This window comes from Oncorhynchus kisutch, linkage group LG30 (genome assembly GCF_002021735.2).
Source record: "Oncorhynchus kisutch isolate 150728-3 linkage group LG30, Okis_V2, whole genome shotgun sequence".
Lineage (NCBI taxonomy): Eukaryota > Metazoa > Chordata > Actinopteri > Salmoniformes > Salmonidae > Oncorhynchus > Oncorhynchus kisutch.
Window position 1 is genome coordinate 47882319 of NC_034203.2, and position 12204 is coordinate 47894522.

At 47.5% G+C, this 12204-nt stretch overlaps 3 protein-coding genes across 20 annotated transcripts in view; all 3 read left to right on the plus strand.

The window, feature by feature from the left end:
* LOC109882229 (casein kinase I) overlaps positions 1 to 3352 on the plus strand; it is a 79136-nt gene extending 75784 nt beyond the window's left edge. For 3 of the 7 annotated variants that reach the window (XM_031810966.1, XM_031810964.1, XM_031810969.1), the window contains 2 exons: positions 1723 to 1829; positions 2090 to 3118. In XM_031810966.1, the coding sequence (XP_031666826.1) occupies positions 1723 to 1829; positions 2090 to 2141 (159 nt within the window). In that variant the 3' untranslated portion in view covers positions 2142 to 3118. Of the gene's footprint in view, positions 1 to 1722; positions 1830 to 2089 lie in introns of all 7 variants that reach the window. The other 4 variants (XM_031810968.1, XM_031810971.1, XM_031810970.1 and 1 more) reach the window with 2 other exon arrangements.
* Positions 3353 to 3467: 115 nt separating this feature from the next.
* On the plus strand, positions 3468 to 6358 carry LOC116358672 (uncharacterized). Of its 11 annotated transcripts, XM_031810962.1 has the most exons (8): positions 3468 to 4222; positions 4371 to 4412; positions 4527 to 4600; positions 4633 to 5322; positions 5545 to 5568; positions 5601 to 5684; positions 5717 to 5800; positions 5833 to 6358. In XM_031810962.1, the coding sequence occupies exons 3-8, from the start codon at positions 4568 to 4570 to the stop codon at positions 5911 to 5913; spliced, it is 996 nt and encodes a 331-aa protein (XP_031666822.1). In that variant the 5' UTR covers positions 3468 to 4222; positions 4371 to 4412; positions 4527 to 4567; the 3' UTR covers positions 5914 to 6358. The 11 variants fall into 11 exon arrangements, 10 of the variants coding, with proteins under 10 accessions (XP_031666822.1, XP_031666823.1, XP_031666821.1 ...); XM_031810963.1 differs by lacking the exons at positions 4371 to 4412; positions 4527 to 4600 and adding an exon at positions 4413 to 4454 and having other exon boundaries at positions 3468 to 4296; XM_031810961.1 differs by lacking the exon at positions 4527 to 4600 and having other exon boundaries at positions 3468 to 4454.
* Positions 6359 to 8307: 1949 nt separating this feature from the next.
* Positions 8308 to 12204, plus strand: part of mfsd12a (major facilitator superfamily domain containing 12a) — a 30095-nt gene continuing 26198 nt past the window's right edge. The window contains exons 1-3 of one of the 2 annotated variants that reach the window (XM_031810972.1): positions 8366 to 8614; positions 8687 to 9220; positions 11821 to 12031. In XM_031810972.1, the coding sequence (XP_031666832.1) occupies positions 8950 to 9220; positions 11821 to 12031 (482 nt within the window). In that variant the 5' untranslated portion in view covers positions 8366 to 8614; positions 8687 to 8949. Of the gene's footprint in view, positions 9221 to 11820; positions 12032 to 12204 lie in introns of both variants that reach the window. The other variant, XM_031810973.1, reaches the window with a different exon arrangement.

Below are 12204 nucleotides of genomic sequence, written 5' to 3' on the forward strand. Positions count from 1 at the left end.
CTACCGGGGCCGAGGGACTAATAATGCTACTGGGCCGAGGGACTAATAATGCTACTGGGCCGAGGGACTAACTAACTGTATCCTACCGGGGCCGAGGGACTAATAATGCTACTGGGGCGAGGGACTAATAATGCTACTGGGGTCGAGGGACTAATAATGCTACCGGGGTCGAGGGACTAATAATGTTATAGGGCCGAGGGACTAATAATGCTACTGGGCCGAGGGACTAACTAACTGTATTCTACCGGGGCCGAGGGACTAATAATGCTACTGGTCTGAGGGACTAATAATGCTATAGGGCCGAGGGACTAATAATGCTACTGGGCCGAGGGACTAACTAACTGTATTCTACCGGGGCCGAGGGACTAATAATGCTACTGGTGCGAGGGACTAATAATGCTACTGGGGCGAGGGACTAATAATGCTACTGGGGCGAGGGATTAATAATGCTACTGGGGCCGAGGGACTAATAATGCTACCGGGGTCGAGGGACTAATAATGCTACTGGCCCGAGGGACTAATAATGCTACTGGGGCGAGGGTCTAACTCTATCCTACCGGGGTCGAGGGACTAATGATGCTACCGGGGCCGAGGGACTAATGATGCTAGGGGCCGAGGGACTAATAATGCTACCGGGGCCGAGGGACTAATAATGCTACTGGGGCCGAGGGACTAATAATGCTACTGGGCCGAGGGACGAAATAACTGTATTCTACCGGGGTCGAGGGACTAATAATGCTACTGGGCCGAGGGACTAATAATGCTACTGGGGCGAGGGTCTAATTCTATCCTACTGGGGCCGAGGGACTAATAATGCTACTGGGGGCGAGGGACTAACTGTATCCTACCGGGGTCGAGGGACTAATAATGCTACTGGGGCGAGGGACTAACTGTGGGAGAGACAGTGACTAAAGGAAAACTTGTGCTATTAGAATGTTTCATCATCTAGAACTGAGGTCACCTTGTGGTTGGTCGCAAGTCTTATATAGATGGATTTAATCAATGTAATACCATCTAGTGTGGGTAGTGTTCAGTGTCATTTGTTTGCATCCCAAATGCCCTATGTGTAGTGCACTACTTTTGACCAGAGCCACATGGGCCCTGGTCAACAGTAGTTTGCTATATAGGGCATATGGGACCATCTCAGAAGGGGCTGGCTGGAGCATTAAGTCACTGTAAGAGGGATCAAGTAGCCAGCTGAACATGCAGTCTGATCACATAATTTCTATAACAGAACAGTGGAAACGTCTAATGTTTCTGGAATCACACAACCATCTTGAGGAAACCAGTCTTCATCTCATAACATTAGGCAACATTACAAATGATTATGACCGAGCTTGTGAGCTGAGAGTTCTGAATGTGTGGAGTAGGAGATATGATTGTCTGTCATGTAGAATATGGAATCATGTCTGCTCTATTCATTACATTTCTATCATGTAGAATAGGGAATCATGTCGGCTCTATTCATTACATTTCTATCATGTAGAATAGGGAATTGTGTTGGCTCTATTCATTACATTTCTATCATGTAGAATAGGGAATCATGTCGGCTCTATTCATTACATTTCTATCATGTAGAATAGGGAATTGTGTTGGCTCTATTCATTACATTTCTATCTACAACATTCAGATGTCTCATAATAAGTGACCTTAGATATTTTGGACCATAATAAGCCGCCATTATCTGGTGGTCTATGATACTCCCATGATGCTCCCCTTCAGGTGTTGAGTTCAACCAATGGGGAGCTGAATACAGACGACCCGACGGCGGGCCACTCCAATGCACCTATCACTGCCCCGGCCGAGGTGGAGGTGGCCGACGACACCAAGTGAGATGGATGCCCCTTTCTCTCTACCCCTTCACTCTACCCCCCCTTCCCCTTCCCCTTCCCTCTACCCTTTCCCCCTGCCCTCTACCTCCTCCCTTCTCTCTACCCCCCTGCCCTCCTACCCTTGCTTACTCCTAGTATACCATGTCCTCTCAGTCAGGGCACTAGGGGTGAGGGGTCGATTTAGAATTGGGGGTGAGTCTTTGTATTTAGTTTTTTCAATGTTATAATCTCATCCTATTGTTGTTCCTTTGTTTCAGGTGCTGCTGTTTCTTTACGAGGAGGAAGAGGAAAGGCCTTCAGAGACACTAGTGAGGAAGAGGAAAGGCCTTCAGAGACACTAGTGAAGAAGAGGAAAGGCCTTCAGAGACACTAGTGAAGAAGAGGAAAGGCCTTCAGAGACACTAGTGAAGAAGAGGAAAGGCCTTCAGAGACACTAGTGAAGAAGAGGAAAGGCCTTCAGAGACACTAGTGAAGAAGAGGAAAGGCCTTCAGAGACACTAGTGAAGAAGAGGAAAGGCCTTCAGAGACACTAGTGAAGAAGAGGAAAGGCCTTCAGAGACACTAGTGAAGAAGAGGAAAGGCCTTCAGAGACACTAGTGAAGAAGAGGAAAGGCCTTCAGAGACACGAGTGAAGAAGAGGAAAGGCCTTCAGAGACACGAGTGAAGAAGAGGAAAGGCCTTCAGAGACACTAGTGAAGAAGAGGAAAGGCCTTCAGAGACACTAGTGAAGAAGAGGAAAGGCCTCCAGTGAAGAAGAGGAAAGGCCTCCAGTGAAGAAGAGGAAAGGCCTCCAGTGAAGAAGAGGAAAGGCCTCCAGTGAAGAAGAGGAAAGGCCTCCAGTGAAGAGGAAAGGCCTCTAGTGAAGAAGAGGACAGGCCTTCAGAGACACTAGTGAAGAAGAGGAGGAGAAGAAGTTGTTGGAAACCACACTGACAGACTGACAGAGGGAAGGAAGCAGTACTGAAACTGAGCTGAGCCCAGTACTCTACACCCTCCTCTCTGTCTGTCTCACTCTGTATGTGTTCAGTTAGAGCGCCCCCTGTCGACCCTCCTGCAGTACTACAACAGACTTGCCGCTACAGACGGACAGGACACAATGGGACAGAACCATGACTGTCTGTGCTTGGACCCGTTTTATATTCTAAACCTGAAGAAGATTGTAAGGAATAAATGTGTATATTTATATGAGGATGGATGGATGGATGGATGGATGGATGGATGGATGGATGGATGGATGGATGGATGGATGGATGGATGGATGGATGGATGGATGGATGGATGGATGGATGGATGGATGGATGGATGGATGGATGGATGGATGGATGGATGGATGGATGGATGGATGGACGGATGGATGGATGGACGGATGGATGGATGGATGGATGGACGGATGGATGGATGGATGGACGGATGGACAAGGCCTGAAGATGAGCTCATGATGGGTGGATGAATGGATAAAGAGAGCCAGGAACGACCTGAGAAATCATAAATAAGAGACTATTAAAAGGACAGAGATCAAACTGTTGTCTGTGTTCCATTTTAACGTGCTGAACATTGACAGAGGAGGACAGACTAAACTGTAACACAACAATGTGCTCCATTTACAAAGATGTTTTTATTCGTGGGATCAACATTAAGAGCCTAGAAGGAACTCCAGAATAACAGTGTGTCATACAGACAGGAACTCCAGAATAACAATGTGTCATACAGACAGGAACTCCAGAATAACAGTGTGTCATACAGACAGGAACTCCAGAATAACAGTGTGTCATACAGACAGGAACTCCAGAATAACAGTGTGTCATACAGACAGGAACTCCAGAATAACAGTGTGTCATACAGACAGGAACTCCAGAATAACAGTGTGTCATACAGACAGGAACTCCAGAATAACAGTGTGTCATACAGACAGGAACTCCAGAATAACAGTGTGTCATACAGACAGGAACTCCAGAATAACAGTGTGTCATACAGACAGGAACTCCAGAATAACAGTGTGTCATACAGACAGGAACTCCAGAATAACAGTGTGTCATACAGACAGGAACTCCAGAATAACAGTGTGTCATACAGACAGGAACTCCAGAATAACAGTGTGTCATACAGACAGGAACTCCAGAATAACAGTGTGTCATACAGACAGGAACTCCAGAATAACAATGTGTCATACAGACAGGAACTCCAGAATAACAGTGTGTCATACAGACAGGAACTCCAGAATAACAGTGTGTCATACAGACAGGAACTCCAGAATAACAGTGTGTCATACAGACAGGAACTCCAGAATAACAGTGTGTCATACAGACAGGAACTCCAGAATAACAGTGTGTCATACAGACAGGAAAGAAATACTGAGGATGGATGTGGTGGCTGACAGTGGCTGGTCTCAGGTACTGAGGATAGATGTGGTGGCTGACAGTGGCTGGTCTCAGGTACTGAGGACGGATGTGGTGGCTGGTCTCAGGTACTGAGGATGGATGTGGTGTCTGACAGTGGCTGGTCTCAGGTACTGAGGATGGATGTGGTGGCTGGTCTCAGGTACTGAGGATAGATGTGGTGGCTGACAGTGGCTGGTCTCAGGTACTGAGGATGGATGTGGTGTCTGACAGTGGCTGGTCTCAGGTACTGAGGATGGATGTGGTGGCTGGTCTCAGGTACTGAGGATGGATGTGGTGTCTGAGTGGCTGGTCTCAGGTACTGAGGACGGATGTGGTGGCTGGTCTCAGGTACTGAGGATGGATGTGTTGTCTGACAGTGGCTGGTCTCAGGTACTGAGGATGGATGTGGTGGCTGGTCTCAGGTACTGAGGATGGATGTGGTGTCTGACAGTGGCTGGTCTCAGGTACTGAGGATGGATGTGGTGTCTGACAGTGGCTGGTCTCAGGTACTGAGGATGGATGTGGTGTCTGACAGTGGCTGGTCTCAGGTACTGAGGATGGATGTGGTGTCTGACAGTGGCTGGTCTCAGGTACTGAGGATGGATGTGGTGTCTGACAGTGGCTGGTCTCAGGTACTGAGGATGGATGTGGTGTCTGACAGTGGCTGGTCTCAGGTACTGAGGACGGATGTGGTGTCTGACAGTGGCTGGTCTCAGGTACTGAGGATGGATGTGGTGTCTGACAGTGGCTGGTCTCAGGTACTGAGGATGGATGTGGTGTCTGACAGTGGCTGGTCTCAGGTACTGAGGATGGATGTGGTGTCTGACAGTGGCTGGTCTCAGGTACTGAGGATGGATGTGGTGTCTGACAGTGGCTGGTCTCAGGTACTGAGGATGGATGTGGTGTCTGACAGTGGCTGGTCTCAGGTACTGAGGATGGATGTGGTGTCTGACAGTGGCTGGTCTCAGGTACTGAGGACGGATGTGGTGTCTGACAGTGGCTGGTCTCAGGTACTGAGGATGGATGTGGTGTCTGACAGTGGCTGGTCTCAGGTACTGAGGATGGATGTGGTGTCTGACAGTGGCTGGTCTCAGGTACTGAGGATGGATGTGGTGGCTGGTCTCAGGTACTGAGGATAGATGTGGTGGCTGACAGTGGCTGGTCTCAGGTACTGAGGATAGATGTGGTGGCTGACAGTGGCTGGTCTCAGGTACTGAGGACGGATGTGGTGGCTGGTCTCAGCTACTGAGGATGGATGTGGTGGCTGACAGTGGCTGGTCTCAGGTACTGAGGACGGATGTGGTGGCTGGTCTCAGGTACTGAGGACGGATGTGGTGTCTGACAGTGGCTGGTCTCAGGTACTGAGGATGGATGTGGTGGCTGGTCTCAGGTACTGAGGATAGATGTGGTGGCTGACAGTGGCTGGTCTCAGGTACTGAGGATGGATGTGGTGTCTGACAGTGGCTGGTCTCAGGTACTGAGGATGGATGTGGTGGCTGGTCTCAGGTACTGAGGATGGATGTGGTGGCTGACAGTGGCTGGTCTCAGGTACTGAGGATAGATGTGGTGGCTGACAGTGGCTGGTCTCAGGTACTGAGGACGGATGTGGTGGCTGGTCTCAGGTACTGAGGATGGATGTGGTGTCTGACAGTGGCTGGTCTCAGGTACTGAGGATGGATGTGGTGGCTGGTCTCAGGTACTGAGGATAGATGTGGTGGCTGACAGTGGCTGGTCTCAGGTACTGAGGATGGATGTGGTGTCTGACAGTGGCTGGTCTCAGGTACTGAGGATGGATGTGGTGGCTGGTCTCAGGTACTGAGGATGGATGTGGTGTCTGACAGTGGCTGGTCTCAGGTACTGAGGATGGATGTGGTGGCTGGTCTCAGGTACTGAGGATAGATGTGGTGGCTGACAGTGGCTGGTCTCAGGTACTGAGGACGGATGTGGTGGCTGGTCTCAGGTACTGAGGATAGATGTGGTGGCTGACAGTGGCTGGTCTCAGGTACTGAGGATGGATGTGGTGGCTGGTCTCAGCTACTGAGGATGGATGTGGTGGCTGACAGTGGCTGGTCTCAGGTACTGAGGATGGATGTGGTGGCTGACAGTGGCTGGTCTCAGGTACTGAGGACGGATGTGGTGGCTGGTCTCAGCTACTGAGGATGGATGTGGTGGCTGACAGTGGCTGGTCTCAGGTACTGAGGATGGATTGAGAGAAACTAATTTCTTTAAAATTGCACTTTGGCGAAATAAAGAAAACATGGAATTCTGGGATCATTTACGTTTGAGCAGAGTACTATGGTCCCTGGTCAAAGGTAGTGTACTATAAAGGGAATATGGTGCCATTTGGGACATAAACCTATGTGTTTATTGGTTTTATGTTGCTTGTTCAAATCAGTTACCTGCAAGTTTTAGTTTGTGCCAGTTTAAAAGGATTGGACACATAAAATGACCTAAAATGACATACCCAAATCTAACTGCCTGTAGCTCAGGACCTGAAGCAAGGATATGCATATTCTTGATACCATTTGAAAGGAAACACTTTGAACTTTGTAGAAATGTTAGATAATACAAACCAAAAAACATGCTTTTTTCCCTCATCTTGGAAATGCACGAGAAAGGCCATCATGCTTATTTCAGTCTAGGTGCAATTTAGATTTTGGCCACTAGATGGCAGCAGTGTGTGCAACGTTTCGGCAATACTGGACAATATTAATTGCCCAATTGGTCAATTGATACATTTTAAAGTACATAACTATAGAGAACATACAAAATGCTATGGAAATACATTTACACACTACCAGGAATGTCATACATGATGGATCATTAGTGTATACGCTAACATTCCCACATCTAGATGGCTGCGCGGGGTGGGTGTGGAGCCAGAGACAGCAGGGGTTCAAACTGGAGAACCCAGTTACTATATTTTATCAAACAAAATATGCTACATTTTATCTCTGGCAGCACTCTCAGGATGACCAATCAGAGCCAGATTCCTGAATGTAAGTACATGATTTACCTTCAGAGGTGAATGTATCAAACCATCTGCCGTGACAAAGGGTTTGTTGTTGTGGACCCTCCTCAAACAATACCATGGTATTTCACTGTAATATATACTGTAAATTGGACAGTGCAGTTAGATGAACAATAATGTAAGCTTTCTGCCCATATAAGACATGTCTATGTCCTGTAAAGTTTGTTGTTACTTACAACTGTCATGCTAGTCACAGTGCACGTGAGCTCAACTGTCCCGGTGGAGGGACACTGATCCAATAGAGGTATTAAAGTAATACTCCCGAGTGGTGCAGTGGTCTAAGACACTGCATCTCAGTGCTAGAGGCGTCACTGCAGTCCCCGGTTCGAATCCAGGCCGCATCACATCCGGCCGTGATTGGAAGTCACATAGGGCGGCACACAATTGGCCCAGCATCTTCCGGTTTTGGCCCGGGTAGGCCGTCATTGTAAATAAGAATTTGTTCTTAACTGACTTGCCTCGTTAAATAAAGGTTAAATAATAAATACAAAACATGTTAAGGCTTTCATATCTTGTCAATTTTCTACATGTATAAACATTCTCAAAACCTGTTAATATCTCTGGTATTATCTAGACAGGCAGACTTAAATTGTAAAAACAACTATATGGTCGCTTTCCACACAGACCTACGATATTGACATTCTCCTAGTAAAAGTGATGAGTAGGTAAGCCAAGGTTATACAGGACAGTCATCTTGTGACAAAATAATCATTACCTTTATTTCAGACTAAAAACATGAGGAACGCTGACAAAGCTCTTCAGAGTAAAACATGTGATGTACTCTGACCCTGTGTGGGAAATAGTTGCTCACTGGACTGAGTCTAGACTTGAGTGATGAAATCACTTTCAGTATCCAGTTAGACACATACTTGTTTTTCTATTATCTAGCACAGAAAGCCTATACGTGTAGTAATAAACTTAAATCAATCACAAAATAATGTAATGAAAAGTTTGAACAATGTACTTTATCTGATTTTTAAATTGAGAAGAAACAATGTATTACAGATGCAAATTAACTTGTGTATCAGGAATGGAGTCATCCCTCTTCCGGAAAAACATCTGTCAGCATCACGTGTGAGGAGCGCAAACCTGCGTTCCTATTGGTCCAGAACGGGAAAGGGGCCCCGGTCTTTCCCTTCATTTAATCGGAACGCTGTCGGACATTGTTGTTGTTATGAAACAGAATCATAGTGTATGTTTTCTCCAAAGAATAACGAGCCGGCGAATATCGTTGGAATTCAATCCGTATTGTCTCTAAATCGACTACCGAGATATGTCTGTGAAACGGGTGATATATGTAATGAATGGGGAAGTGTCGAGGCGTTACTTTACTTTAACAAGTTAACCGTAATCTGGTTACGGGGTTGACTGAGGTAAGGACAGTGGTTGAGGTGTTTTGTTAGGTGCCTGAATATATAGAGATTTTTTTTCTCTCTTTATAACAGTCAGCTTGATCGTAAGGAAACTGGCACCGTGTGATCAGATGGACACGGACATGTTGGGGAATAACGATCTGTACTCACACAAGTAGGACCTAATATTTGTTTTCAATGTGGAATTCTATTTTTGCTTGTTGAGTATTCAGATAACCTATTTGATCGTATTTAGGCGAACATATTAGGTAATCAAAATATCTTCCAACAACAATTTGACTATAATTAGAATATATATATTTTTCAGAAAATAACCTAATATTCTCGAAACAATCATGTCAGACTATACACAGAGGTCTCTGCCTTTTTGTCAGCGGCTGAGTTACGCTGTGGGACACTTTCTGAACGATCTGTGTGCGTCTATGTGGTTCACCTACCTGTTGGTGTACTACCACTCCGTGCTGGGCTTTCAGAACACCTATGCAGGTGTGTTACTGCTGGTGGGGCAGATAGCGGACGGGGTCTGCACACCCCTTATCGGCTACGAGTCGGATCGGACGCCGGGGTGTGGGACATACGGCAAGAGGAAGACATGGCATTTAGTGGGTGAGTGAATAGCTGTTTCATATAGGTGCATTGGTTGATTGCTACACTGTAATTATGATACAATTATGAATTAGTCAAATGATGTACTTTTTGGATCTTACAATTGCCAATGTATGTATTCCGTATCATTCTAGGCCCACAATAAAAGCACAAGTAAGGCTATTATGTTACCTTGCCAATAACATGTGTTGAACTGAACACTTGTAGTCTTGTGACCAAACTTTAAGCTGAGTCATTCATAAGGAAGTGAGTTCACAACACAGGCCACATGCCTGCGTTCAGGTGCTGCCAGACCGTTCCTTGGTAGTTTGTGCAATTCAGGTTACCAGACAGCTATGTGCTATGAGGTTACCAGACAGCAGACAGCTATGTGCTATGAGGTTACCAGACAGCTATGAGGTTACCAGACAGCTATGTGCTATGAGGTTACCAGACAGCTATGTGCTATGAGGTTACCAGACAGCTATGAGGTTACCAGACAGCTATGTGCTATGAGGTTACCAGACAGCAGACAGCTATGTGCAATGAGGTTACCAGACAGCTATGTGCTATGAGGTTACCAGACAGCTATGTGCTATGAGGTTACCAGACAGCAGACAGCTATGTGCTATGAGGTTACCAGACAGCTATGTGCTATCAGGTTACCAGACAGCTATGTGCTATGAGGTTACCAGACAGCTATGTGCTATCAGGTTACCAGACAGCTATGTGCTATCAGGTTACCAGACAGCTATGTGCTATCAGGTTACCAGACAGCTATGTGCTATGAGGTTACCAGACAGCTATGTGCTATCAGGTTACCAGACAGCTATGTGCTATGAGGTTACCAGACAGCTATGTGCTATCAGGTTACCAGACAGCAATGTGCTATGAGGTTACCAGACAGCTATGTGCTATCAGGTTACCAGACAGCTATGTGCTATGAGGTTACCAGACAGCAATGTGCTATGAGGTTACCAGACAGCAGACAGCTATGTGCTATGAGGTTACCAGACAGCTATGTGCTATCAGGTTACCAGACAGCTATGTGCTATGAGGTTACCAGACCGCTATGTGCTATCAGGTTACCAGACAGCTATGTGCTATCAGGTTACCAGACCGCTATGTGCTATGAGGTTACCAGACCGCTATGTGCTATGAGGTTACCAGACCGCTATGTGCTATGAGGTTACCAGACCGCTATGTGCTATGAGGTTACCAGACCGCTATGTGCTATGAGGTTACCAGACCGCTATGTGCTATGAGGTTACCAGACCGCTATGTGCTATGAGGTTACCAGACCGCTATGTGCTATCAGGTTACCAGACCGCTATGTGCTATCAGGTTACCAGACCGCTATGTGCTATCAGGTTACCAGACAGCTATGTGCTATGAGGTTACCAGACAGCTATGTGCTATGAGGTTACCAGACCGCTATGTGCTATGAGGCTACCAGACCGCTATGTGCTATCAGGTGGTTGAAGAAGCTCAGAGCTAGACAGGTCACCCTACCTGGGATCAGTGGGCTGTGATGATCAGGCCTGCTCCTGCATGAGACCCACTGGGCGTGCAGGATTTTGTTCTAGGCCAGCACTAACACAGCTGCTAAAACAAATCATCATCAAGCCCTAGATTAGTTGAATCAGGTGTGTCAGTGCTGGGCTGGGATATAAGCCTCCACATCAATGTTTGCACAACGCCTTCGCTCTCCTTCCAGGGATGAGCAGTGTGCTTATCTCCTTCATGTTCTTTCCTTTTCCTCATTCCCCTTCCTGTGCCTGGGCTGTGACCTCATTCCCCTTCCTGCGCCTGGGCTGTGACCTCATTCCCCTTCCTGCGCCTGGGCTGTGACCTCATTCCCCTTCCTGCGCCTGGGCTGTGACCTCATTCCCCTTCCTGTGTCTGGGCTGTGACCTCATTCCCCTTCCTGTGCCTGGCCTGTGAACTCATTCCCCTTCCTGTGTCTGGGCTGTGACCTCATTCACCTTCCTGTGCCTGGGCTGTGATCTCATTCACCTTCCTGTGCCTGGGCTGTGATCTCATTCCCCTTCCTGTGTCTGGGCTGTGAACTCATTCCCCTTCCTGTGTCTGGGCTGTGAACTCATTCCCCTTCCTGTGTCTGGGCTGTGAACTCATTCCCCTTCCTGTGCCTGGGCTGTGATCTCATTCCCCTTCCTGTGTCTGGGCTGTGAACTCATTCCCCTTCCTGTGTCTGGGCTGTGAACTCATTCCCCTTCCTGTGTCTGGGCTGTGAACTCATTCCCCTTCCTGTGTCTGGGCTGTGAACTCATTCCCCTTCCTGTGTCTGGGCTGTGATCTCATTCCCCTTCCTGTGTCTGGGCTGTGAACTCATTCCCCTTCCTGTGTCTGGGCTGTGAACTCATTCCCCTTCCTGTGCCTGGCCTGTGAACTCATTCCCCTTCCTGTGCCTGGGCTGTGATCTCATTCCCCTTCCTGTGGGCTGTGTTATGTCTTCATAGAGCTAACCTCGCTCCCCTCTTTATTTATTGGATTCGGTTCAGAGTAAGATAAGCTTTATTGTCATGAATGACAAGGCTACTGTTGGTAAAGTGAAGTGAGATACACACACGTCAACAGTAACATCCCCTCCCCCTCTCCAGGTACGGTCAGTGTGCTGATGTCCTTTGCGTTCATCTTTAATCAGTGTCTGGGGTGTGACCAGTACACCTCTCAGTGGGTCAGCCTGACGTACTTCATCCCATTCATCATCATCTTCCAGTTCGGCTGGGCTGCCACGCAGATCTCACACCTGTCACTCATCCCTGAGTTGGTGTCCTGTGAACACGCCAAGGTGGAGCTCACTGCTTACAGGTAAATAACAACCAGGGTGGAGCTCACTGCTTACAGGTAAATAACAACCAGGGTGGAGCTCACTGCTTACAGGTAAATAACAACCAGGGTGGAGCTCACTGCTTACAGGTAAATAACAACCAGGATGGAGCTCACTGCTTACAGGTAAATAACCAGGGTGGAGCTCACTGCTT

Excerpts from the sequence above, each read along its gene's own strand:
- LOC116358672 (XM_031810955.1), top strand. The coding sequence starts at position 3,530 with ATGTGTCATACAGACAGGAACTCCAGAATAACAGTGTGTCATACAGAC. Across the intron at positions 4,455-4,632 it reads CTGACAGTGGCTGGTCTCAG|GTACTGAGGATGGATGTGGT; the intron begins GTACTGAGGATG and ends GGCTGGTCTCAG. Across the intron at positions 5,323-5,544 it reads AGGTACTGAGGATGGATGTG|GTGTCTGACAGTGGCTGGTC; the intron begins GTGGCTGGTCTC and ends AGGACGGATGTG.